Source organism: Brachyhypopomus gauderio, chromosome 14 (genome assembly GCF_052324685.1).
Source record: "Brachyhypopomus gauderio isolate BG-103 chromosome 14, BGAUD_0.2, whole genome shotgun sequence".
In the NCBI taxonomy this organism is placed as follows: Eukaryota; Metazoa; Chordata; class Actinopteri; order Gymnotiformes; family Hypopomidae; genus Brachyhypopomus; species Brachyhypopomus gauderio.
Window position 1 is genome coordinate 45,001 of NC_135224.1, and position 27,911 is coordinate 72,911.

The 27,911-nt window shown below is 45.4% G+C and overlaps 2 protein-coding genes across 7 annotated transcripts in view; one reads left to right on the top strand and one right to left on the bottom strand.

Annotated features, from left to right (window-relative positions):
* Nucleotides 1–17,468, bottom strand: part of LOC143475618 (uncharacterized) — a 22,559-nt gene extending 5,091 nt beyond the window's left edge. The window contains exons 1-19 of one of the 6 annotated variants that reach the window (XM_076973493.1): nucleotides 17,284–17,468; nucleotides 16,154–17,027; nucleotides 15,752–15,940; nucleotides 14,962–15,442; nucleotides 14,555–14,658; nucleotides 12,599–12,621; nucleotides 12,457–12,497; nucleotides 12,296–12,346; nucleotides 12,024–12,162; nucleotides 6,660–6,819; nucleotides 6,337–6,439; nucleotides 5,804–5,838; nucleotides 5,627–5,690; nucleotides 5,310–5,344; nucleotides 5,131–5,213; nucleotides 1,775–1,870; nucleotides 1,649–1,662; nucleotides 800–826; nucleotides 691–724 (exon numbers count right to left, since the gene is read on the bottom strand). In XM_076973493.1, the coding sequence (XP_076829608.1) occupies nucleotides 691–724; nucleotides 800–826; nucleotides 1,649–1,662; nucleotides 1,775–1,870; nucleotides 5,131–5,213; nucleotides 5,310–5,344; nucleotides 5,627–5,690; nucleotides 5,804–5,838; nucleotides 6,337–6,439; nucleotides 6,660–6,819; nucleotides 12,024–12,162; nucleotides 12,296–12,346; nucleotides 12,457–12,497; nucleotides 12,599–12,621; nucleotides 14,555–14,658; nucleotides 14,962–15,442; nucleotides 15,752–15,940; nucleotides 16,154–17,027; nucleotides 17,284–17,286 (2,556 nt within the window). In that variant the 5' untranslated portion in view covers nucleotides 17,287–17,468. Of the gene's footprint in view, nucleotides 1–690; nucleotides 725–799; nucleotides 827–1,648; nucleotides 1,663–1,774; nucleotides 1,871–5,130; nucleotides 5,214–5,309; nucleotides 5,345–5,626; nucleotides 5,691–5,803; nucleotides 5,839–6,336; nucleotides 6,440–6,659; nucleotides 6,820–12,023; nucleotides 12,163–12,295; nucleotides 12,347–12,456; nucleotides 12,498–12,598; nucleotides 12,622–14,554; nucleotides 14,659–14,961; nucleotides 15,446–15,751; nucleotides 15,941–16,153; nucleotides 17,028–17,283 lie in introns of all 6 variants that reach the window. The other 5 variants (XM_076973497.1, XM_076973492.1, XM_076973494.1 and 2 more) reach the window with 5 other exon arrangements.
* Nucleotides 17,469–18,223: 755 nt separating this feature from the next.
* nom1 (nucleolar protein with MIF4G domain 1) lies at nucleotides 18,224–27,802 on the top strand. Its single transcript, XM_076972808.1, has 12 exons — nucleotides 18,224–19,371; nucleotides 19,582–19,694; nucleotides 20,052–20,189; nucleotides 20,448–20,505; nucleotides 21,352–21,678; nucleotides 22,561–22,671; nucleotides 24,458–24,628; nucleotides 24,931–25,052; nucleotides 25,549–25,681; nucleotides 25,954–26,085; nucleotides 26,981–27,090; nucleotides 27,304–27,802. The coding sequence occupies exons 1-12, from the start codon at nucleotides 18,448–18,450 to the stop codon at nucleotides 27,476–27,478; spliced, it is 2,514 nt and encodes an 837-aa protein (XP_076828923.1). The 5' UTR covers nucleotides 18,224–18,447; the 3' UTR covers nucleotides 27,479–27,802.
* The last annotated feature ends 109 nt before the right edge of the window (nucleotides 27,803–27,911 follow it).

Here is a 27,911-nt window from a genome sequence, read left to right on the forward strand (position 1 = left end):
CACACACACACACACAACTAACCCAGACCCCCACACACACACACACACAACTAACCCAGACCCCCACACACACACACACACACACACACAACTAACCCAGACCCCCACACACACACACACACACACACACAACTAACCCAGACCCCCCCACACACACACACACACACACAACTAACCCAGACCCCCCCCCACACACACACACACACACACACACAACTAACCCAGACCCCCCCACACACACACACACACACACAACTAACCCAGACCCCCCACACACACACACACACACACACAACTAACCCAGACCCCCCCACACACACACACACACACACACAACTAACCCAGACCCCCACACACACACACACACACACACACACAACTAACCCAGACCCCCACACACACACACACACACAACTAACCCAGACCCCACACACACACACACACACACACAACTAACCCAGACCCCCACACACACACAACTAACCCAGACCCCCACACACACACACACACACACACACACACACACACACACACTCCACAACTAACCAAACCCCTACACACAGAGCGTCAGAACTAACCTAGACCCATAAACCTACACATACATATGGTTAGGGTTAGATAGGGTCAGGACCAACACCAATTCTAGGACTAGGGTCAGGGTTAGGACTAGGGGCAACCAAACTAACTTACACATATGGAGGCTCCTCCACAGCACAGAAGAACCCTGTTAAGGACACAGCTGTTAAGAAACATATTCAATGGAAGTATGTAGTGTGGCTTAAGAATAAAGGTCACTCACAATAACTGTGCATGACTCCCAGTTGGGCTAAAAGATTAGAGGTTAGGGCAAATATAAATTGCTAGAAACTCCCATAAACAGAAATTAACATCAGCACTAGGGCTGGACAATATGGGAAAAATTTATATCACGATATAGTTATTATTATCATTATTAATAATAATAATAATTATTAATACGACATAATTCCAATATCGATATGGACAATATAAAAGCCACAGGAAACTATCGCAAATGCACACAACGAATGTCTGTACCTACAAATGTTTGAAAAATGAATGTCAAGTATATGAAACCTCCTCCTATAAAACTTTTTTTTTAAGTAAAAATAGTAAATCACTGTCAACCTTTTATTTGTATTCAAAACATCATATATGAACATAAAACACGACATCAGCGTCAAACAAACTCGTAGGCTTTGTCAACCACTTCCATGCCACAGAATGGGTCAGCATCTCATCAACTTTATTATCGCTCAGCGAAGCTCATTCAGTCACATTTGTATTACGGTCAGCGGTACTCATTTTGCAGCTAGTAAGTGTGACATTGGAGCCAAACCAAAACTACTATAGGCTGCTGTTTCTGAGCACCGGCTGCTTGCACATGGTGGACGTCAGTCACTGTTTTGCTTTTTCAGCTTGGATTGAATGCAATGAACTAACTGCAGCTCCCAGTTATGAACATTGTAATATGTTGTAAATAGCGTTTATCGAAATATTGAAAATGTGTTTCTATCGCGATATATATTGATATTGAGTTATTGTCCAGCCCTAATTAGCACAATGTCCCAAAAATTAAAAGCATTGAAACTTTTAAATGGTCACCAAATTCATGAGATTACTGACTTACCAGAGCCATCGATACTGGACACACGTTAGACATTCATGAAAAGAAAGTAACAGACATTTGGACAGTTGAAACAAGACTGCAAATGGAGTGAGTTCCTGTGCTGAGAATGTGCTGGGTGTTCAGTACCTGGAGGGCGTGGAGTCCAAACGTTCCGTTACAGCACTGAGATCTTTGGTGTTCTTGAAGAAGACTGCTAGCTTCTGGAGAGCATCGTGCTTCTCTCTGAAGTAAAAACACACACATGAATGGCGTACCGTGTGTGCTTGCAAGGCATATTGAGAGTGAGTGTGTGTGCGTGCATGGCATACTGTGAGTGTGCATGGCATACTGTGAGTGTGCATGGCATACTGTGAGTGAGGCGTACTGTGTGTGTGTGTGTGTGTGTGTGAGTGAGGCGTACTGTGTGTGTGTGTGTGTGTGTGAGTGAGGCGTACTGTGTGTGTGTGTGAGTGAGGCGTACTGTGTGTGTGTGTGTGAGTGAGGCGTACTGTGTGTGTGTGTGTGAGTGAGTGAGGCGTACTGTGTGTGTGTGTGTGTGTGAGTGAGGCGTACTGTGTGTGTGTGTGTGTGTGAGTGAGGCGTACTGTGTGTGTGTGTGTGTGTGAGTGAGGCGTACTGTGTGTGTGTGTGTGTGTGAGTGAGGCGTACTGTGTGTGTGTGTGTGTGTGAGTGAGGCGTACTGTGTGTGTGTGTGTGTGTGAGTGAGGCGTACTGTGTGTGTGTGTGTGTGTGTGTGAGTGAGGCGTACTGTGTGTGTGTGTGTGAGTGAGGCGTACTGTGTGTGTGTGTGTGTGTGAGTGAGGCGTACTGTGTGTGTGTGTGTGTGAGTGAGGCGTACTGTGTGTGTGTGTGTGTGAGTGAGGCGTACTGTGTGTGTGTGTGTGTGTGAGTGAGGCGTACTGTGTGTGTGTGTGTGTGAGTGAGGCGTACTGTGTGTGTGTGTGTGAGTGAGGCGTACTGTGTGTGTGTGTGTGAGTGAGGCGTACTGTGTGTGTGTGTGTGAGTGAGGCGTACTGTGTGTGTGTGTGTGAGTGAGGCGTACTGTGTGTGTGTGTGTGAGTGAGGCGTACTGTGTGTGTGTGTGTGTGTGTGAGTGAGGCGTACTGTGTGTGTGTGTGTGTGTGTGTGTGTGTGAGTGAGGCGTACTGTGTGTGTGTGTGTGTGTGTGTGAGTGAGGCGTACTGTGTGTGTGTGTGTGTGTGTGTGAGTGAGGCGTACTGTGTGTGTGTGTGTGTGTGTGTGTGAGAGAGGCGTACTGTGTGTGTGTGTGTGTGTGTGTGTGAGTGAGGCGTACTGTGTGTGTGTGTGTGTGTGTGTGAGTGAGGCGTACTGTGTGTGTGTGTGTGTGTGTGTGTGTGAGTGAGGCGTACTGTGTGTGTGTGTGTGAGGCGTACTGTTTGTGTGTGTGTGTGTGAGGCGTACTGTGTGTGTGTGTGTGTGTGAGGCGTACTGTGTGTGTGTGTGTGAGGCGTACTGTGTGTGTGTGTGAGGCGTACTGTGTGTGTGTGTGTGAGGCGTACTGTGTGTGTGTGTGTGAGGCGTACTGTGTGTGTGTGTGTGTGTGTGTGAGGCGTACTGTGTGTGTGTGTGTGTGTGTGTGAGGCGTACTGTGTGTGTGTGTGTGTGTGTGTGTGTGTGTGTGTGTGTGAGGCGTACTGTGTGTGTGTGTGTGTGTGTGTGAGGCGTACTGTGTGTGTGTGTGTGTGTGTGTGAGGCGTACTGTGTGTGTGTGTGTGTGTGTGTGTGTGTGTGTGTGTGTGTGAGGCGTACTGTGTGTGTGTGTGTGTGTGTGTGTGAGGCGTACTGTGTGTGTGTGTGTGTGTGAGGCGTACTGTGTGTGTGTGTGTGTGTGTGTGTGTGTGTGTGTGTGTGTGAGGCGTACTGTGTGTGTGTGTGTGTGTGTGTGTGTGAGGCGTACTGTGTGTGTGTGTGTGTGTGTGTGTGTGTGTGTGTGTGTGTGAGGCGTACTGTGTGTGTGTGTGTGTGTGTGTGTGAGGCGTACTGTGTGTGTGTGTGTGTGTGTGTGTGTGAGGCGTACTGTGTGTGTGTGTGTGTGTGTGTGTGTGTGAGGCGTACTGTGTGTGTGTGTGTGAGGCGTACTGTGTGTGTGTGTGTGTGTGAGTGAGGCGTACTGTGTGTGTGTGTGTGAGTGAGGCGTACTGTGTGTGTGTGTGTGAGTGAGGCGTACTGTGTGTGTGTGTGTGAGTGAGGCGTACTGTGTGTGTGTGTGTGAGTGAGGCGTACTGTGTGTGTGTGTGAGTGAGGCGTACTGTGTGTGTGTGTGTGAGTGAGGCGTACTGTGTGTGTGTGTGAGTGAGGCGTACTGTGTGTGTGTGTGTGTGTGTGTGTGAGTGAGGCGTACTGTGTGTGTGTGTGTGTGTGTGTGTGTGTGTGTGTGTGAGTGAGGCGTACTGTGTGTGAGGCGTACTGTGTGTGTGTGTGAGGCGTACTGTGTGTGTGTGTGAGGCGTACTGTGTGTGTGTGTGTGGCGTACTGTGTGTGTGTGTGAGGCGTACTGTGTGTGTGTGTGTGGCGTACTGTGTGTGTGTGTGTGTGTGTGTGTGTGTGAGGCGTACTGTGTGTGTGTGTGTGTGTGTGTGTGTGTGTGTGTGTGTGTGTGTGTGTGTGTGTGTGTGTGGCGTACTGTGTGTGTGTGTGAGGCGTACTGTGTGTGTGTGTGAGGCGTACTGTGTGTGTGTGTGTGTGAGGCGTACTGTGTGTGTGTGTGTGAGGCGTACTGTGTGTGTGTGTGTGTGTGTGTGTGTGTGAGGCGTACTGTGTGTGTGTGTGTGTGTGAGGCGTACTGTGTGTGTGTGTGTGTGTGTGAGGCGTAGTGTGTGTGTGTGTGTGTGTGTGTGTGTGAGGCGTACTGTGTGTGTGTGTGTGTGTGGCGTACTGTGTGTGTGTGTGTGTGGCGTACTGTGTGTGTGTGTGTGTGTGTCGTACTGTGTGTGTGTGTGTGTGTGTGTGTGTGTGTGTGTCGTACTGTGTGTGTGTGTGTGTGTGTGTGTGTGGCGTACTGTGTGTGTGTGTGTGGCGTACTGTGTGTGTGTGTGTGTGAGGCGTACTGTGTGTGTGTGTGTGTGTGTGTGTGAGGCGTACTGTGTGTGTGTGTGTGTGTGTGTGTGGCGTACTGTGTGTGTGTGTGTGTGTGTGTGAGGCGTACTGTGTGTGTGTGGCGTACTGTGTGTGTGTGTGTGTGTGTGTGAGGCGTACTGTGTGTGTGTGTGGCGTACTGTGTGTGTGTGTGTGTGTGTGAGTGAGGCGTACTGTGTGTGTGTGTGTGTGTGTGTGAGTGAGGCGTACTGTGTGTGTGTGTGTGTGTGTGTGAGTGAGGCGTACTGTGTGTGTGTGTGTGTGTGTGTGGCGTACTGCGTGTGTGTGTGTGGCGTACTGCGTGTGTGTGTGTGGCGTACTGCGTGTGTGTGTGTGGCGTACTGCGTGTGTGTGTGTGGCGTACTGCGTGTGTGTGTGTGGCGTACTGCGTGTGTGTGTGTGGCGTACTGCGAGAGATCCTCAGTGCTGCTCCCAGTCTGAACTAACTGTGAACTGCTACTGCAGTCAACTACAACAGCAAGAGGAGAGATTTTATTAATAAAGACCTTCAGAAAACATGCACATTTATTAAGAAAATGATCCAAGCCAATACAAACGCACTTACACACATCAGGCATGGAGGGGGGGCGGAGCTGATGCCTGACGAAACAGAACACAGGTAAAGCAAAAAGAAACACGAACATCAGACCATCGTGAACATAAGAACTTTAGTTCAGTTCCTTCATTTTGGAATTTATGAACTCTGTCCTCTAACCCTTACACCAGTATACCACCAGTACATCAAAGGGATTAGGGTTAGGGTTAACCCTAACCCTAACCCAGTACATCAAAGGGAACGCTTACCGCTTCATACTAAAACAAATATAGATGTATGCATATAATAGTGTATATCAGTACCAATATGACTAATGTACAACTCACATGCTTTCTGATACAGAGGACAAAGTGTCTTCATCACCACTCCACTCCTCGCTGTCCTCACTGACTGAAAGGGTTCACGTGTCAAGAGAAGATTGACCAGATTCTCAATAAAGGGTTTCATCACAAATCACAGTAAAATTCATGTGGCCACACACAGACACACACACATACACTTACAGCTGCATGCGAGTGTGGGGTTGTGATGGGAAGACCTGCAAAAGGTTTTAATATAGTAGTACAGCAGAATGGCAAATATCAAGAGAAAAAGCGGTGATAGTATTTAGAAAGCAAACTTTACACCAAGTTGAGTAAAGTGTGCACTGGGTCAGAGGGGGGTGTATGTGTGTGTGTGTGTGTGGGGGGGGGGGGGGGGGGGGTTTCAGGGTGTGTGGGTGTGTGTGCACGCAGGGTCAGGGTGTGTGGGTGTGTGCGCGCAAGGTCAGGGTGTGTGTAGGGGGTCAGGGTGTGTGGGTGTGTGCGCGCAGGGTCAGGGTGTGTGTGGGGGGTCAGGGTGTGTGGGTGTGTACGCAGGGTGTGTGTGGGGGTCAGGGTGTGTGCGCGCAGGGTCAGGGAGTGTGTGGGGGGGTCAGGGTGTGGGTGTGTGCATACAGGGTGTGTGTGGGGGGGTCAGTGTGTGTGGGTGTGTGTGCGCAGGGTCAGGGTGTGTGTGGGGGGTCAGGGTGTGAGCGTGCACGCTGGTCTGGTCTCACTTGCTGCTGAGGCTGGTATTGTCTACGTGACGTGACGCCCGTCTGCCCAATTCCAGCATCTCCTTCATATTCAGCTCCACATTCATCACAGAGATGTAGCCATCTACACACACACACACACACACACACACACACACAGGATATAGCCATCTACACACACACCACTGAGGTGTAGTAAGACAACCACATCTTTGAGATATAGCCCTGTACACACACACACACCCCCACACACAGACCCCCCACTGACAAACTGACACACACACACACACACACACACACGTGGACAGATCAGAGGGGGCAGATACACTCACAGCTACACTTACAGTTGTGCTGGGCATCTCTGGCCAGCCACTTGCCCTTGGGGCAGTTGGTTGTGCGGATTATGCTGATGGTATCTCCACTCTTCACCTGCAGGTCACGCTTGCATAGTTTACTGGCCACCAGCACTCGGGCATGGTACACAGGCTCCTCCAGACCAGTGATCTACTGGGCCACAGGGACACACAGACCAGTAATCTACTGGGCCAGAGGGACACACAGACCAGTAATCTACTGGGCCAGAGGGACACACAGACCAGTAATCTACTGGGCCAGAGGGACACACAGACCAGTAATCTACTGGGCCAGAGGGACACACAGACCAGTAATCTACTGGGCCAGAGGGACACACAGACCAGTGATCTACTGGGCCAGAGGGACACACAGACCAGTGATCTACTGGGCCAGAGGGACACACAGACCAGTGATCTACTGGGCCAGAGGGACACACAGACCAGTGATCTACTGGGCCACAGGGACACACAGACCAGTGATCTACTGGGCCACAGGGACACACAGACCAGTGATCTACTGGGCCACAGGGACACACAGACCAGTGATCTACTGGGCCAAAGGGACACACAGACCAGTGATCTACTGGGCCAGAGGGACAAACAGACCAGTGATCTACTGGGCCAGAGGGACACAGGAGATTCACATCACGTACACAGACAGAAAGACACAGTCACACAGTCAGTCAAACAGAGTCAGTCAGACACACACACAGACAGTAACACAGTCAGTCAGTCAGACACACAGCAGACAGGCATAGTCAGAGTGGAGTTCACAGACTGATCCAGCACCATGTGACAATGTCCCATAATGAAACTACACAAGACCAGAATGTTCCCCTGGGGTCAGGGCCAGTTCTCTAGGTGTTTATGCAGAGACCAAATAATTGTTTTTGGATATGATGTGGTGAGGTTAACACTAGCACTTATTACAGCACCATTTCTGCTGAATTCACTCCCCCCAGCAAACAGGGTATATGCATACATTCAGATATTCAAATATGCATACATTCAGATATGGCTACAAGAAATATACTGCACCGAGTATTCTCTTGGTCTATTTCATTTAATCATACATTAAATAATTATATGATTCAGTCTAGTAATTTAAGACCTTATAGCTTAATAATAATAATAATTATTATTATTATTTCCACTTATATAGCACCTTATATAGTACCCAAGGATGCTTTACAAAGAAATACAAAAAACAAAGACAAGAACAAAGCAGAAAAAAATAACAAAAACAGAAAGAAAACAGGAATCCCATAGAACAGACCTAACTTGAGGAAGTTGTTAGAAAATGTTGAGTAAATAGATTTTTTGTTTAGTTTTTAGTTGGGTTTTTGGTTGAGCCTTGAATGTGTGGAGAGAGGGGAAGAGGAGAGAGAGAGCGTGAGAAAGAAAGAGGGGGGGAAGAGAGGGGGAGGAGAGAGAGATAGAGAGAGGGGAGGAGAGTTCCAGAGGGTCGGGCCGCCACACTAAAAGATTGACCACCCGTGGTGCTCAACTTGAATCTGGGAACAACTAGGAGACCAGAGTCAGATGACCAAAGCCGGCGAGTAGGACATAGATATATGGAGATATATAGATTAGCCAGATATATGGAGATATGAAGAAAAAAAAAAAAATGAAATGTGCCATATTTTGTCAATTGTGATTTTTACACCCCAATCGAAATTTGTCCTCCGCTTTTAACCCATCTGTGCAGTCAGAACACACACACACACTAGTGATTACTAGGGGCTGTGGATCACACGTGCCCAGAGCGGTGGGCAGCCCTAGCCCGGCGCCCGGGGAGCAGTTGGGGTTAGGTGCCTTGCTCAAGGGCACCTCAGTCATGGCCTGTCTGGGAATCGAACCCACGACCCTCCGGTCACAAGTCCAGTTCCCTAACCGCCAGGCCATGACTGCCCTGATATATAGATATATAGATTAGCCAGATATATGGAGATATATAGATTAGCCAGATATAGAGCTAGCCCTGGCCAGATATATGGAGCCAAGTCAGAGTTTCTTTAAGTGAGTACTAGAATTTTGTACTGGTTACGGAGATTTTTTAGAAGCTTTAAGACAGGCGTTATATGTTCGTATTTCCTTGAATGGGTCAGAACACGCGCAGCAGCAGCATTCTGAACAATCTGAAGGGGCTGAAGAGACTTGGAGGGGAGACCATAGAGGAGAGAGATGCAGTAATCTAGTTTAGAAGCGTGAACCAAGGTTTCAGCAAAATTAGGAGACAGAAATGAACGGAGGCGGGAGATATTGTGAAGTTGGAGGAAGGCTGACTTAGTGAGCACACGTATATGAGGTTCAAATGAGAGTCGGATCAAACAGAACTCAAAGATTACATGCAACAGGGGATGAATTGACAGGCATAGCAGCGACAGTAAGAGATATCGGCAATTGAAAGGGTCACAGACTCAGTACCAATGATGTCTTATGTACATTTAATAGGAGAAAATAGCACGCAGCCACGGGGTGAGTTCACAAATGCACTTAGAATTACTCAAGCCCCGGACTCTCTTCCATCTCATCTGCATTCAGTTGATTTTTGTAACTCACTAATGTCATATTTCAATGAAAAAATCTGTAAAATTCACCATCATCTTGGTTCACAATCAACTTCCAGGTTTACCTCTGATTTCTCTCCTCCTGCACTTTCTTTCTCTCTCTTTCATCTTCCTTCCATCTCCGAAATCTCAGACATTATCCGGAAGCTTAAGCCATCTACCTGCCAGTTAGACCCCATCCCCTCAGTACTAGTAAAATCCTGTCTTCCCTCACTGGTTCCTATAATTTCTTCCATTGTCCACTCCTCTCTTTCCACTGGAACTGTTCCTGCCTCTTTAAAAACTGCAGTAATAACTCCGATTCTAAAAAAACCTGGTGCAGATCCAACTAATTTCAATAATCTACGACCAATTTCTAATCTACCCTTCATTTCCAAAATTTTAGAAAAAATAGTAGCATCTCAACTACATACTTACTTATCATATAACAACCTGTATGAACAGTTCCAATCTGGTTTCCGCCCTTTCCATAGCACAGAAACTGCCATGATAAAAGTCACCAATGACCTCCTTATGGCAGCTGACTCCGGCTCACTCTCCATCCTTATCCTACTAGACCTAAGTGCAGCATTTGACACCATCTGTCACACCACCCTCCTCAATAGACTTTCTTCCATTGGCATCACTCAGACTCCCCCAAGTTGGTTCAAATCATATCTCTCCTGTCGCACACAGTTTATTCAACTAAAATCATTTACATCTCAGCCATCTCCTGTTGCTTCAGGTGTGCCTCAGGGCTCCGTCTTGGGGCCCCTTTTTATCATTTACCTTTTTCCCCTTGGCCATATTTTTCGTAGACACCACATTAGCTTCCACTGTTATGTGGATGACACCCAGCTCTATTTCTCCTGTAAACCCACTCTCAACATCTCACTCACCTCCCTTACTGATTGTTTAACAGACATAAAATCCTGGTTCTCTGCCAATTTCCTAAAATTAAACAGTGATAAAACCGAGGTTCTCCTCGTTGGCACTAAAACAACATTATCCAAAACCAACAGTCTGTCTATTAATATTGACAATTCTTCTGTTGTCCCCTCAACTCTGGTAAAGAGTTTGGGTGTCATCCTCGACACTACCCTATCTTTCCAATCCCATATCAATAACATTACCCGGTCTGCCTACTTTCACCTACGAAATATCAGTCGTCTCCGCCCATCTCTTACTCCACATGCCACTGCCATTCTTGTTCATAGTCTCGTCACTTCCCGTTTAGATTATTGTAACTCTCTTCTTTTTGGTCTTCCACACAAATCTCTCTTCAACTGGTTCAAAACTCTGCTGCCCGTATCATCACCAGAACTCCTTTTTTCCACCATATCACTCCTGTTCTGTCACAGCTTCATTGGCTCCCGGTCAAGTTTCGCATAGATTACAAAATCCTTCTTCTCACTTTCAAGGCCATTCATAATCTTGCTCCAATCTATCTTTCTAATCTTCTCACTGTTGCCACTCCCTCTCGCTCTCTCAGATCTTCCTCATCTATACACCTTACAATACCCTCTGCCCGTCTTGCCACCATGGGGAGCAGAGCTTTTAGTCGCTCTGCTCCGCGACTTTGGAATTCTCTGCCATCTGATCTACGGAACATAAGCTTTCTTAATCAATTCAAATCCTCACTTAAATCTTACCTGTTTAGGATAGCCTATAACATCTGATTGGTCTGCCAAATGTCATAATGTAAGTGTGAATTTGCTTCTGTTGTATTATAGCTTTAACTATTTTAAATTGTTTGTTCTCTTATTTATTGCTGTGTTGTCTGTAAGGTGTCCTTGAGTGTCAGAAAGGCGCCTATGAAATAAAATGTATTATTATTATTATTATTGGTGATGGATGGGGGTGGGAAAGAGGCATGAGATTTAAAGCGGAGATAAAGCTGAGTGTCCAGCATAGAGATTGAAGTTTAAACCATGCTGCCGTATCAACTCACCGAGAGGCAGAATATAAATGGTAAAGAGCAGTGGTCCTAACACTGAGCCCTGAGGAACACCCTGGGCAAATGGAGCAGAGTCTGACAGTTACCCAAGCGTATTAACCGACATCTATCTGAAAGGTAAGAAGTGAACCAGGAAATAACGGTACCAGAAAAACCAAGATCACAGAGCTGTGAGAGCAGTATTGCATGTTTAACTGTATCGAAGGTAGCAGTGAGATCGAGGAGTAAAAGAAGTGAAGTATTCCCATTATCAGAGGAGAGAAGATCATTTAACACAAACAAGAGCGTTTTCAGCGCTGTGCCGAGCACGGAAACCAGTAAAATGTATAGTTTAGGCAACTTGGATACTAAATAATAATTAACTGAACTAAACAATTGTAGCTGGAACAACAAACCATTTTTTGGACTCACTAGATGTATTTGGTTAATATATAACATTTTGTTGACTCAACTTATTTTCTTTAATTAGATTGAATTCTGTAGTTGTCAGGAGAACTTAAAATTTGCAATTTGCAGAGCTTAAATTAGACCAACTAAAAACATTAGGTGCAACGGGTCACTAAGATTTTTTTTGTTGGCGAGACTTGACATAAAAAAATAATGCGCAAATTAATATTTATGGTCGTGATTGCAACCATTTTAGTCGCAGTCTGGAGCCCTGGCATGTGCCTCTGCCTTTTTTCAAGATAAGAGTACAAAATTAGAAGAGTAGAAATTATGTTAAATTACGTTATTGGTCCATATCAGTATCTGCACACTTTAGACATTCCTGGACTTTAGTAACTTCAACAATCCAACAAGCACACCCATATCATCAGGATTAAATCTCAGGAGTGCACAGAAACTCACTTTAAACTTCTTTTTCATCTCACTTTCTTTCTTCTCTCTCTCTTTTTGCTCTTTTCTCTCTCGCTCCAGACGCTGTTTCTCCCTCTTTCGAAACTCTTTCTCCTCCTGAGGGTCGGGGCTCACTCGCTCCTTTCTGACACTGAAACATTACCCAGAAAACCAGACTCAGGTCAAACTTTACTCAAGTATTCATCTTTAATACTAGTATTGTTCTAGTAGTATTGTCCTAGTATGTAGTTTACAGTATTTACAGTATGTTTGGTGTGTATTACCCATCACACTGTGCAGTCCTTAAACAGCTGGACTCCGCAGACTCACTTGTCCTTCAAATGGTACACAATGGGAGACAAACGTGACCAATATAATGTCTGTTTAAAAGCCACAACACCTTCGTTAACACATTAACCCAGCCAAAGCAGTAAACCCTGCATACCACTGGGGGGCGCAGTGAACATTCTTGTGTGTTTCTTCTTTCTGTGCCAAAAAAAGGTGAGGTCACACTATTTGAATATGAAGGTCACACGTCGGTTATTACTATTTGAATATGAATGAGAATTAAAAGCAGCAACACTCACCACTGCAGAATCTGCATAGGGATCTGAAACAAACAAATTGAGAACATTTAGACCACATTATCCAGCTGAAACCAGCCCAGACCACTAGGCCTGTCACGATAACAAAATGTTCAGTACGATTTATTGTCCCAGAAATTATCGCGATATACGATAATATTATATTTATACTTGACGCGTCACAAGTGGCGCAAAGGTCCGCGCGGCGAAAATGACGTAATCGCAGTGGCTCCGCCCGTACGCGAGGGCTTCGTGCGCAGTCGATTCGTGAGGTTGTGCACCTCCAGAGTTGCCAGAGTTGCAATGCCCCCCGTCAACAACTTTGGGCTTTGGGCTAGTTTAAGCCTGGTTTATACTTGACGCGTTGCGAGCGGCGCGAGGGTCCGCACGCCGAAAATGACCTAATCGCGGTGGCTCCACTCGTGCGCGAGGGCCTCGCGCGCTGTCAATTCGCCAGGTCGTGCACCTCTCGAATTTTGTAACTTCGCGTGCGCCATACCTCAGCGCAATAAACAATGTCATGTTTGTAGGGTTCATACACCTTATAAGGTGGAATTAAAGCACTTGTACGTCATTTTAAAGGTCCATTTCTATATTTCCCAGCACGATAAACTTAAATAAGTTAAATATTTATACATATACTTGAAATGATTCGAAATAATTCGCTTTTAATCACATTATTTAATGGTGGTTTATTTTCAAAATGCCCAATCTTAATGTCTTCACTTTCTCTCATGTTTCGTCCTGGAATTACAAGAGGCTCGTATTTGTTAACGTAATAAAAAAGAGAACTGTTCAGTCAGACAGATATTTGTTGTGAAACGAACAAATTCCAGCACTTTTCAAACCTGAAACACAAAAGCAACATTAAAGTTCGTCAGGTAAATGTTCATTCCCCTGTTTTTGAGGGGTGTTTCTTATACTACCACATATCGTTTCGAACAACACTGCAAAGAAAAGCAAGTATAAAGCTTCCACCGTTCGCGGAGGTGGGCGGAGTCACACGCTACGGTCACTATAATAAACAACCATTAAATAATGTGATAAAAAGCGAATTATTTCGAGTCCCATTAGCCTCGAATACGTTGGCGAACACATCTCCACGCGTGTGTGTGTGTGTGGAGGCACTGTTATTGACGCATGCGCTCTCAGTGTACTGCACTCATTTCCTAACCGGTAGATGTCGCTCTCTGATCACAGATTCGTCTTCCCTTAAGGGGGGAGGGGGTGTGAGCAGCACTGCGTGCCTTTCTGAAATCTAACGTAGTCGCGGTTTATTCTCATGTAAACAAATGTGCGCGGAAACCCAATGGTCAATTATCGACATCAGCAAAAATTATCGCGGTAAAAAAAAATTGTAACTAACCCCCTAGAGGAGATTTATTTGGTCCCACACGTTAAAAGACAAATGTTTAATTTTGTTAATGTTATTTTGTTGTGTGAAGTTATCCCTTGTGTGATGAGACTTTTAATTTGGGTTTGGTGACGAGTGTTCGCGACGGAGCGCGAGGCTCCTTGTCGAGACAGGTGATCGGAGCGAACTGCGGAGTGACAGAGTAAGCGTTATTAGCAATTGTGTAAAATATATTAAGGTTTGCGCTCCCATTTGTAGAGGCACAAGGTAAGAAATTGGTTAAGTTCGTGTTAGATTTGCTTGTTAAATTAATTACTTTGTGCAAAGGAGTAATAGTGAGTTTTAATCGTCATAGCAACGAGCTAGCTATTAGCTAAGGAATAGCACTGATAACGGACACGTTTAACTACTCCAAATGATTTGCGCTAGAGGAAACATGCTTTGGTGAAACTTTGACATTTATTGTAGTTTTCTTTTGTTTTATACAGCTCTTACGGTGGTTTGTTAATCCACATTGTACTACAATAAAAAGGGATAAACCATCAGTCAATGGCTCACCTCGTGTACCAAATGGGAACGTTACAAAAATTAGTAGACAAACTTACTCTTTGGAGTTTCTTTACGTTTGCGTGAGTTTTGCCCAAAATGGAATTTGGCAGCTGCTTCTACTTCTTCATAGATGATGTCAACATCCCATCGCTGACTGAGACTAAAATAAGATGGTGAGGGGTCAGTGGTGAAACAGTGAGAACACACAGCTACTACACTGCTAAGGAGTTGATTAATTACTGAACCCTGACTGACAAGTATTCAGTAACATTTTGCCTCTTCATTGTGAATAATATGAAAAATGAACATGTAACTGAATAATTACTATGATTACATAAACAGAGTAATCTGATCTCAAGACAGGTACATGCAACATTCAAGGAAATATGCGATTAGGTCAGGGTTTGAGTTACATGATTAGGTCAGGGTTTGAGTTATATGATTAGGTCAGGGTTTGGTTCACCTTGGCTCTGATGGAAGCTCGCTGGAGTCAGAGCTGCCCGCTCCAGAGAGATCAGGTCTCAGCGCAGTGACTGACTGTGCATCAGCCCAGCACTCCAGAGCAGTGGAGCCCCTCCCAGGAGCAGTGGAGCCCTGCCCAGGAGCAGTGGAGCCCCGCCTAGGAGCAGTGGAGCCCCGCCCAGGAGCAGTGGAGCCCCGCCCAGGAGCAGTGGAGCCCCGCCCAGGAGCAGCCTCCGCACTGCCTGCAATGAGCCTCTGGATCATCTCATCACATCTCTCAGCTTTCTGGAGGTCAGCTCTGGGAGGCAGCAGAAGATCATTTGCTGGTGGGACTCCAAATTCTGTAGCTTCCAAGTCAAGAGGTGAGAGATGTATGCCATTAATGTTTAAGGCTTCCAACACAGAACTTTCAAAATCAGGAAAATAAGGAGCGTCGAATTGAGGAGGGGGGGGCACTGCCGGAGTCCCAGTAGCCAGAACGTCTGCTGCAGAGCCAGAAACAGAAGTCAGACTAGCGACATCACACACACAACACTGCTTACGTTTCATTTTAGCAAATAAGGACATTAGTTTTTAAACTTACACATTTCAGAAAATACATCCTTCATGTGACTGTAAACAATACTTGTCATTTTATTAAAATTGCTTTTATCTATAATTCACTCAAGATCTCTGTGATTGCACCAGTTTATTACCCTGATAAAATAAATCTAGTTTATGAAGACTGATTGATAGGCTGTCAATAATGTGCTCCAAATACACAGCACGATTACTTACACAGAACAGCTTACTTGTGAAATGTTTTTCAGTCCTGCAGTCCTGCACCAGGCTGCACAGCTTGTAGGAGGAGAGATCCACTTGTGGGGGTCGGGGTGGTTTGGGGGGCAGAGGGCCCAGAGAGGCCAGATGTGGCAGAGGTCTGAGGGGAGGAGCAGCACTGGGGTTCACCTCTCCATCTGGATTCACAACAACTCCCCCTACTAAACAAGAATGTTCAGAGTTATACAGACAAAACCTGCTATAAAAATACATCCAGTGTCAGCCCTTGCATACCCTTTAATATTTATAACCTAAATTAAAACTTTAGAACATGAACACACTTGTTAATTAGTGTTAGAACAGGACATACAAGCTCCATGTTTTACTGCACAAGAACATTAATAAAATGCTATCTGTGTATTAGCACCACTCACACTGAGCAGCTCCGTTCAGCGGTGGAGAGGGGCAGAAGGTGGGTGAGGTGGGATGAGAGTGTCCTGCCTGTAAGGAACCCAACCCTGCTTCATGGTGAAGGTCTTCAAAAGGTGGAGGGCTCTCACTGTCAACCTTAGTAGAGTAGAAACTCTTGGGCTTGGCATATACCAGAAGATTCTTAGGTGAGAACCTCCTCTTGGCCTTCTCGAGTGTGCTCAGGACATGGGTAACACTGCCCAACGCGGGTGAGTTTCCTTCTGTTGGTGGTGGTGTTATCGGTTGATCTTGGTTTGGACACATGTATTCACACTTTGACCCACCACTGTTGTGGTTAAAACCATTTCCTATTATGCCAGGCTCTCGGTCAGACCTTTCCACTGGTAACCTACTCAGTTTGCTCTTTTCTGCTGGTTCACCAGCGTGGTCTAGAATATCTTTAATGCACTTTGAAAATGTGGTGGGCTTAAATGGTGTAGGCATGGCTTTCCTGTTGTATTTGATAGGAGAAGTAACAAGCTTGGGTGAAGAGTCCTGCTTTGCCTCATTAGAAAAAGACAAAGGCAGCACCTGGGGCAGGTGGCGATCTTTAAACGACTGCCTCGTCGCAACACCTCCGGACGTCATAACCTGAAAACACGATGGAACAGATATTGGCCGTTTTGTTGACGGTTGTTTCCGGTCTTCTCTCATGGGCACCGGAGGTTCAGAAGGATTCTTGGCTCCTGTAGTAGAATCCACGCGGGGGAGGAAAGACCCCGATATCCCTGCTGGAGGCAGAAAACGTTTAGTTTTCTCATGAACCACAGGTGTTTCCTTCGAATGCATCTCCTCCTGAAACTTTGCCCGCAGGGATTTGAAATCAATGGCAGTTTCCTACAGGTGGTTAAAAATGAAATAAAGGCAATGAAAAGCAATAATTAAACGGCCATCACGTGAAAACCCTCGTTATCAAAGGAAATTACCAGCACAATTCACCGATAGCCTGAGGAACATACACCTTAGCTTACAGTTTTATATTTGTTACGTGACTTTATTGCCGACTAAACCCCGATAAATAACACAAAAGGGTATTAAAACGGCCATATCGCTGTTGGATTGTTTAATATATCGTGTTAACTATTTCTCTTACCATTCTTGTTTCGTCCCATGTGATGAGGCGTAACTAAATACAATAATGGTTTAATTCAGCGGAGAAAGTTGAACCACTGCCGCAATCCTGGGGATTTTCTCATAATTAAAACGACGGAAACACGTGCGCGCACATGAAGGGTGTAATATGCGTGCTCGCTCAAATGATCGTGTGCACCGAGGGAACGCGCATTAATTCAAACGTCCAATCTCCGGTCTTGATCTAACGTGCACGTTCCCGTGAAAGTGCACGAGGCGAAACGGATTAATCGCCTGTCGGTGAAACAGAACCAGCCTGAAAAATCAATTAAAGACCATTATTAAAATTAATTAATGCACATTATTTCATAACTGTTGCTTGTACCATTTAATATACGTTTGTTTCATTGATCTTGTGTGTGGTATGGCAGTACACGTTTTGTAGTTACTCTATACTTTTTGATTAGGTATTGTGTTTTTTAACTGAAGATGTTTTTAACATCTCTAGAATTCTTCTTACTTCTTCTTACTTCAGATCTGATGTTAGTGTCAAGGACAAAAAAGAAAAAAATGACTGTATTATAATACTGTATATGTAATATTTATATGCTACTATTGTGTAGATCTTTTCAGACATTGGTTGATTGGTTTATTTAAACTTCTGGTTTAAGTGTTAATTTAGTTATGCACACATCCTCATACTGTAAGTGAATATAAAGGTAAAGATACATTACAGTGTGTGTGTGTGTGTGTGTGTGTGTGTGTGTGTGTGTGTGTATGGGGGGTTGGGACTTATATTTTATAAACTCTGTTCTGGATTTCTTATGGAAACACAGTTAAATGCAGTTAAAGTGCAGTTCTTGTAATAATTGTAATTATTGGATTAATGTTCGGTTCGACGCTATTCACACCACACACCAGGTGGCAGTGTGGAGTGTTAGTAGGCTCACGCCTCCATAACTGCAGAAGAAAAACCCGCAGGTCAGGGGTCGTGCAAATGGCGACTTTCATGTAACATGTGAACCGATAGTTTTGGTCTGAGTTATTAGTTTGTGGCGGTACTGCAGGACACGGTATAGACTACAGATGATCCAGAGAGTACAGCACGGATGTTGATGTAGCAGCTCTGAGCGCTGATATACAGGACACGTGTGCTGGGGAAGTTAACTGAGCACACTAACCAAACATGAAGGCGAAACACCGACAGAGACGGAGAGCAGGAGGCGACCCGGAGGACAAACTCCAGAAATTCATGATGTCTGTTAATAACTACGTGCAAAGACAAGGGGGGCTCGACGAAACTGAGCATTACGACCAACTTGGAAAATTTGTTAAGAAGAAAAGCCGCAAAGAACTGCGCAAGGAGAAGAGGAAGAAGAAGAAGATGAAGAGCCACTTCACGGGACAGACGAGCTCGGTGTCGGAGAAGAAAGAGGAGAAGAATAAACAGGCCGACAGTCCCAGTAAATACGCTGGAAAAACTTCACGACCCACCAGCAAACCTCCACCTAAGGGCAGTGAAACAGACGAGACTAAAAGAAAAGACGAGACTAAAAGAAAAGTTCACTTCGACGAGTCGGTGCCGCCGCAGAGAAAGAAGACAAAACTAAACATGGCGAGAAAACGGGCGCTGTTGGAAGCAAATGTTGTCGAAGATAAAGAAATAAAGAAACTAGAGAAACGTCTGGGTCTTCATAAAAGACGGAACAAGCAAAGTCTTCCGCAGTCATTTGTCAACGACGGGCTTGATTATATTTTAGGGATTCTGGAGCCAGGGACGTCCACGACGGGGCTGTACGACAGCGAGGACGGAGACACAGACGGGACACAAACACAGATGGACAAACTAAACGAGACGAGTGACGGAGAGGAAGAAGAGGATGAATTACAGTACGACTCAGAAGAAGATAATGGTAGTTCAGTGCACGTAGAGCCTGAGAGAGATCTGGACACTACGTCCGAAAAGGAAGAAAGCAAGATTCAAAAACAAGAACGCGAAATTAATGCAGAGGAGGAGGATGATGATGACGAAGGAGAGGTAAATGCGTCAGAAAAGAGCGTGAACAGTGGAGAAGGGCCTCAAGACAGCTCCTGTGACACCAACGAGCCAGTAGGTAGCAGATATCATGTCCCCTTTATGTTGCCTTAACAATCACTTTATTGCCCAGTCGTCTTTCATACGTCTACAATACTATAAAATACTTTTTTGATTGTTCCAATATTTGTTGCCTAAGCACTGAACTGTGGCTGTTGTTACAGTTAGTTTTGTCTATATTGGAGAGGCCACATTCTCTTAACTGGTGGCGATGTCTTCATTCAGAGCGCACATGAGACAAGTAAATACACCCCACCTCACCTCCGGGGGGCAGCAGAGAGCAAGCGCAAAGCTGAGCTGGAGAGGCTGAGACGCAGTCTGAAGGGTCTGATAAACAGGTACTGAAAACGAGTACAGATAAAGGAGTGCTGATAAATTAGTACTAAAACAGGGTTAATGGCATCAGCGATGTGACTGTGGTGTGTGTATGAGGATATAACACAGGCCACAAAGGACGTAGTTTTCTGAATGTTTCATAACAACTATTAATTGATTACCCTGTAATCACAAAATGATGAATGCTGTTCTGTGATTTGCTGGTATTATGTAACTGATATAAAAGGCTGCTCACATTAGACAGACGTCAACTCCCAGCCAGCAGCTCCTGTCAAGTATCTACACCATGCATCATCCACATATCCAGAGCTGATTGGACATCTGTGATCACACGACTGATGATGATCTGTGATTGGCAGACTGAGTGAGCCTAACCTGGGCTCCATCAGTGGACAGGTGGAGGAGATGTACATGAACTACAGCAGGAAAGACATGAACGACGCGCTGACTGGGGTTCTGTTAGCAGCCTGTGTGGCTCCCACGTTAATGCCCGACAGGTAAACCAGCAGGACATCTAGTGCCCTACCCTACCTGCCCCCTTCCCCTGGGGTCAGATCTGTTCTCATGCTAGACTAATGTAACATGGTGATTATTCTGAACCCCTGCATCCAGCCTCGGGCATTTTCTGATGTTCTCTTCAGTCTTCATTAGATTTCAGTGTTCTCTGTGTGTTATGAGTGCACTTAAGGGTTTGTTGTTTTATGAGTGCAGTGAAGTTTTTGTCATTCCTAAAGTGTTTTGTGTTTGTTTGCCAGGTTGCTGATGGAGCACATGTTGTTGGTCAGTGTTATACATCATGCAGTTGGACTGGAGGTACTACATTTCCAATACATTCATTACCTCAGTCCTTCACTAGACCGTGTAATTAACTACTGAAACAAGAGACTTGTATCTGGTGTTGGTATATAGTCTAAAAATCTATTTTTAAAATGTTCTTGTGCTCTATATCTACTGAGACCAGAATGGTGCTGGTGTGAGGATGTCTCCTGAATTCCCTCTTTCTCATTCTCTTTTTCATTATTTCTCTCTCTCTCTCTCTATTCTTTCTCTCTGTTCAATCCAAATGTGCTTTATTGGTGTAACATTACTGTATTACCAAAGACAGAGTACACAACAATAATACCAGTAATAGTACCAGTACCAGTGTAGTACCAATAAAAGTATGAGTAATGGTAATAGTACCTGTAATAGTAATAACAATATTATAACTACAATAATACTTCTATTACCATTATTATTTCTATCGTTATCTTGATCACTGACAAACAGCAGCTTCTCCTAATCAGGGAAACTTTTAAACTCAAAGAATGTCACTCATTTTGGTAAAGAATTTAGTTGTGATATGAATAACTTTTGTGCATTGTTAGGAAGTGCAGCTCTGTGTGATCTTATATACAGTATATTTGTATGTAAATATATACTTTATATATATATATTTATATATGAACATAATACTGTGTCTCTATTGGCTCCATGATTCTCTTCTCAGCCTCTCTCTAGTTCTGTCTCTCTCTAACTGTCCAATTCTGTCTCTCTCTAACTGTCCAATTCTGTCTCTCTCTAATTCTGTCTCTCTCTAACTGTCCAATTCTGTCTCTCTCTAACTGTCCAATTCTGTCTCTCTGTAATTCTGTCTCTCTCTAATTCTCTCTCTCTCAGGTAGGCGCTCATTTCCTGGAGACGGTTGTTCGTCTTTTCAACAGCAGCCACCGTCAGGGCACTGCTGCAGGTAAAGAGTGCGCCAACCTGGTGTGCATGGTCGCCCACCTGTACAACTTCCAGATGGTTCACTCGGTGCTGGTGTTTGACTTGCTGAGGCTCCTGCTGGCCTCGTTCTCCGCGTGGGACCTGGAGCTCATCCTGCTGTTGCTCCGGACTGTGGGCTTCACACTGCGCAAGGACGACCCGCTGGCCCTGAAGGAGCTGATCGCCGAGGCCCAGCGCAAAGCCAGCACCGAGGGGCCACGCTTCCACGACCAGACAAGGGTAGGGACCCGCCGGACCTCCCCACAGCTCTCCTGCCTCCGCTGGACCGAAGAAACATGCTTGGTCCTCGGATTAGGCCTGGGTTGGGTTTGGGTTGTAGTTATTAGGTGAGAATGGACTTGACTTTTAACTCACACACAGGGTATTTAGGTAATGAGTTCTCTTGGGTACATGAGTTTCTCATGTGTAGTTTATTTAGACATGTCATTTAGTCTAAATTCATTCAGGTGCAGGTATTTAATTTTTAACCTTTTTTTGGGTTTTTTAGGTAGCATTCTCTCATCTGTAGCCATTTCTCAGGTGTGGGTTATTTAGGTAAAATGCTCTCAGGTGTGAGTGTAGGTTCTTTATGTAATGTGTGTGTCTCAGGTGCGGGTGTAGGTTCTTTATGTAATGTGTGTGTCTCAGGTGTGTGTGTAGGTTCTTTATGTAATGTGTGTGTCTCAGGTGCGTGTGTGTAGGTTCTTTATGTAATGTGTGTGTCTCAGGTGTGTGTGTGTAGGTTCTTTATGTAATGTGTGTGTCTCAGGTGTGAGTGTAGGTTCTTTATGTAATGTGTGTGTCTCAGGTGTGAGTGTAGGTTCTCTATGTAATGTGTGTGTCTCAGGTGTGAGTGTAGGCTCTCTATGTAATGTGTGTGTCTCATGTGTGAGTGTAGGCTCTCTATGTAATGTGTGTGTCTCAGGTGTGAGTGTAGGCTCTCTATGTAATGTGTGTGTGTCTCAGGTGTGAGTGTAGGTTCTTTAGGTAATGTGTGTGTCTCAGGTGTGAGTGTAGGTTCTTTATGTAATGTGTGTGTCTCAGGTGTGAGTGTAGGTTCTTTATGTAATGTGTGTGTCTCAGGTGTGTGTGTAGGTTCTTTATGTAATGTGTTTGTCTCAGGTGCGGTTCATGTTGGAAACCATGCTGGCACTGAAGAACAATGACATGCGAAAGATTCCGGGTTACGACCCCGAGCCGGCAGAGAGACTCAAAAAGCTTCAAAGGACTCTGGTAAGACCCACTCACCACTAGGGGTGTACTACGCCCACTCACCACTAGGGGGTGTACTACGCCCACTGACCACTAGGGGGTGTACTGCACCCACTCACCACTAGGGGGTGTACTGCACCCACTCACCACTAGGGGGTGTACTGCACCCAATCACCACTAGGGGGTGTACTATGCCCACTGACCACTAGGGGGTGTACTATGCCCACTGACCACTAGGGGGTGTACTGCGCCCACTGACCACTAGGGGGTGTACTGCGCCCACTCACCACTAGGGGGTGTACTGCGCCCACTCACCACTAGGGGGTGTACTGTGCCCACTCACCACTAGGGGGTGTACTGCGCCCACTCACCACTAGGGGGTGTACTGCGCCCACTCACCACTAGGGGGTGTACTGCGCCCACTGACCACTAGGGGGTGTACTGCGCCCACTGACCACTAGGGGGTGTACTGTGCCCACTCACCACTAGGGGGTGTACTGCACCCACTCACCACTAGGGGGTGTACTGCACCCACTCACCACTAGGGGGTGTACTACACTAGTGGTGTAGTATATCCAGTATATCCGCTCACTACTCGGTGCAGAGCTGTCAGGAAACTAATGATCAGTGAAGTAGGTTCAGTGTTTAGTGACTACACATGGACCCTGTGTGTGTGTGTGTGTGTGTGTATATGTGTGTATCTTTGTGTATCTGGGAAAGCATGTGTGTCCATGTCCTGTTAGCAGTGGTGTGTGTGAGAGAGAGAAGGTGTGTGTCTTGTTAATGGTATGTTTGAGTGAGCAGGTGTGTGCACATTATTTTATGTATTATGTGTAGTAGTATTGTGTGAATGTTAGCGTGTGTGTGTGTCTGTCTGTGTGTGTGTCATGATAGCAGTACTCTTACAAGGACCTTAACATTACCTGTAGAACCACCCTGCGCACCACGGACTTGTGTTAACGGGCCGCCCAATGGAGGATGGGTTCCCTTTTGAGTCTTGGTCCTCCCAAGATTTCTTCCTAATCCCCACCATCATAGGGAGTTTTTCCTCACCACTGTCACCTTTGGCTCATTAGGGATCTGGACCCATACGATTGTAAAGCTGCTTTGTGACGTGTGTTGGGAAAAGCGCTATATAAATAAATTTGACTTTGACTTTGAGTACTTTTGTCTGTAAATAAGTGAGGTGTTTGTTACCTGTGTTTGGTGTGTATATACGTGAGGTGATTGTGCCCGGTATGTGTGGTGTATATAAGTGAGGTGTTTGTTACCTGTGTTTGGTGTATATATAAGTGAGGTGTTTGTTACCAGTGTGTGTGGTGTATTTAAGTGAGGTGATTGTTACCTGTGTTTAGTGTGTATATAAGTGAGGTGTTTATTACCAGTGTGTGAGGTGTATATACGTGAGGTGATTGTGCCCGGTGTGTGTAGTGTATATAAGTGAGGTGTTTGTTACCTGTGTTTGGTGTGTGTATATAAGTGAGGTGTTTGTTACCTGTGTTTGGTGTGTGTATATAAGTGAGGTGTTTGTTACCTGTGTTTGGTGTGTGTATATAAGTGAGGTGTTTGTTACCTGTGTGTAGTGTATATAAGTGAGGTGTTTGTTACCTGTGTGTGTGGTGTATATAAGTGAGGTGTTTGTTACCTGTGTGTGTGGTGTATATAAGTGAGGTGTTTGTTACCTGTGTGTGTGGTGTATATACGTGAGGTGTTTGTTACCTGTGTGTGTGGTGTATATAAGTGAGGTGTTTGTTACCTGTGTTTATGTGTATATACGAGGTGTTTGTGCCCGGTGTGTGTTCTGCAGGTGCAGCACCGTGCCAGTGGGACTGATGTGAAGCTCAGGGTGTCTCTGGAGAACCTTCTGGAAGCTGACCAGGTCGGCCGCTGGTGGATAGTGGGATCGTCCTGGAGCGGGGCGCCCATGATCGGTGACCATGGCAACAAAGTGCCTACCCAGCCTGCTGCTGGGGAACAGGTGATGATGATGATGATGACGCATCACTGAGTTCCAGAAACAAACACGAACAGGAGAATTCATTCTTAAAAATCACAGCTACAATATCTCCAACTGAAGATGTAACATCAGCTAAATGCAGCAGCTTTACTGCAGTGTTGCATTCACTGTAGCATCATGATGTACTGTTCTCAGTTCAGTGCTAAAGTCATGGAGCTCACTGTACCGTCATGACTACAGTGTGATGTACTGTTCTCAGTTCAGTGCTAAAGTCAGGGAGCTCACTGTACCGTCATGACTACAGTGTGATGTACTGTTCTCAGTTCAGTGCTAAAGTCATGGAGTTGGCCCGCAAGCAGCGCATGAACACGGACGTGAGGAGAAACATCTTCTGTGTGATCATGACCAGTGAGGATTATCTGGACGCCTTCGAGAAGCTGATGAGGTCTGTGGGCTGATGAGGTCTGGGGTTTGTCTACTGGGCTGGGGTTTGTCTACTGGGCTGGGGTTTGTCTACTGGGCTGGGGTTTGTCTACTGGGGTGAGGTTTGGTTTCTCTACTGTGTTATTCCTTCCTTAAGTATGTAATCTGAGATGATTAAAGCTGTTCTTTTAATTGCTGTCTGTTGTGTTAGTAACACCATACTCTTTTCCACCCCCAGACTGTTGTGTTAGTAACACCATACTCTTCTCCACCCCCAGACTGTTGTGTTAGTAACACCATACTCTTCTCCACCCCCAGACTGTTGTGTTAGTAACACCATACTCTTCTCCACCCCCAGACTGTTGTGTTAGTAACACCATACTCTTCTCCACCCCCAGACTGTTGTGTTAGTAACACCATACTCTTCTCCACCCCCAGACTGTTGTGTTAGTAACACCATACTCTTCTCCACCCCCAGACTGTTGTGTTAGTAACACCATACTCTTCTCCACCCCCAGACTGGGTCTTAAAGGTCAGCAGGAGCGAGATATCATTCATGTTCTGCTAGACTGCTGTCTGCAGGAGAAAAGCTTCAACACCTTCTATGCTGTTCTAGCAGAGAAGTTCTGCGCTCACGACCGACGGTTCCAGGTAACATCAGCAGACTTCAGGGGTGTGTGTTTCAGACCGGTGTGTGTTTCAGACCGGTGTGTGTTTCAGACCGGTGTGTGTTTCAGATATGTGTTTCTATCAGGTAAATGTCAGCAAGCTTCTACTGTTATTTAGTTAGATACGTGTTTTGATCAGACATGTTATGATTAAAATACAGCAGTATAAATTATATATATTTTTGTAACCCTGTAAATCAGATTCATCTAACGACTGCTAACTGTCCATTGATCTGTGTTCCTCCACGCTGCCAGATGACCTTCCAGTTCTGTCTGTGGGATAAGTTCAAAGACCTGGCAACCCTCACCAGCACCTCCTTCAGGAACCTGGTGCAGGTGGTGACCCACCTCTTACACACAAACTCCCTCTCACTGTCCATCCTTAAGGTAGGAGCCCACACTCGCCCCACATGTCTGTGCAGGGATGTTTGGGTGTTAGTTTGGGTGTTTATTCCCGAAAGGCAATTGTCTTCAGATTTTTATATATATGCAGTGTGTGTGGGTCAAAATCGCCACCATAAATATAAATTTGCGAGTAATATTATTATTTCACTCGTCGATGGCGACAGGTGATACAACAGCATTATTTTTTTATTGGTGATGATTTTTTTGTAATTGGAAAAAATATCCACCATTTTCTTTTGAGTTTATATTTTAGAAGTTAAATGATAGGCTGTAGCGCCCACTCACATGGATGTTGGGGTTAGTCAAAAAATGTGCGAATCCGATCACCAGAGAGACTCTCAAAGCAGTGGAGCTGAAACTTCAGCACTAAGCGTTAGCTTGGGTTAGGGTTAGCGTTAGGGTTAGTGTTAGGGTTGGCTTGTTGAAAATGGCAAAGTGAAAAATATCAGATTTTTTAACACAATCTACATTTCTGTGGGACCCTAAGAGGCCATCTACTCAATCACAGCCACAAACTTTTAGCAGCAGTGGAACATGTGGGTTAGGGTTGGTTAGTTAGTCAGTTAGTTAGTTAGCCTTAACATGTGGGCTGAGATCCTAAATAACAGAGCTGAGTGTTGTAATGATTATTAGTTTGTATATCATTAAGGCGCCTAGAAGTTATTGGCACCTATTTGTCTTGTATTCTAGGTAGTATTCAGAATCCTGATGTTTCAATTGATCAGTTGCTAAATGAGCCATTAAGCCACTGAGATGTTTGGTACTCAGCAAGGATGTCAGTATGAGTACTTGTGTATGACCTTTTGTCATATTCGTGTGTGTGTGTGTCTCTCATTGCCCTTGTCTCTCTGTGTCTGTGTCTGGTTGTCCGTCTAAGGCTGTAGATTTTGGGGAGCTTGATAAGCCCAAGGTGAAGTTCCTGAAGCAGATCCTCTCGAAGCTCCTACTACACACCCAGCCAGATGACCTGCTGCTCATATTTGGCAGGTGAGTAGTAACAATTCCAGTGAACAGCTCTTATAAACCCCACCCGACCCAACCCTACCATATCACCCCCACACCAACCAAACCCACCCAGTCAACCCCACTGTACCATCACCCCACACCAACCCCACCCAACCAACCCAACTCTACCAAACCAACCCCACCCAGTCAACCCCACCCAGGCCAAGTGATGATGACTCCTCCTGTGTGCTCCAGGGTCTCTGGTGTTCCCAACTCCGGGATGTTGCGTGAAGGCCTGACGTTGTTCATCCGCCACTTCCTGCTGCGCAAACAGACACAGGACACCACGCAGCAGACAGCAGTGCTGACGGCTCGGGCAGAGGTGGCCATCAAGGCCATGGAAACCAGTGACACCAGACTCAAACTATAACACACACACACACACACACATACACGGAAACCAGCGACACCAGACTCAAACTATAACACACACACACACACACACACACACACAGGCCAGCGACACCAGACTCAAACTATAACACACACACACACACACACACACGCACATGGAAACCAGCGACACCAGACACACACACACACACACACAGGCCAGCAACACCAGACTCAAACTATAACACACACACACACACACGGAGGCCATATCTCTGTATCTGTGAAAATTTACAGAATTAAAAAAGAAATGCAGAATATGAATAAGACAATTAAATGTTTCCGTCTTTTACAAAGTTAAGCTTTTGAACTCATTCTTTTTGTGAAGCTGAGATTATGTAGATTACAGGTGAGTCATGTGAACGCATTTATGGCATTTGGCAGACGCCCTTATCCAGAGCGACTTACAT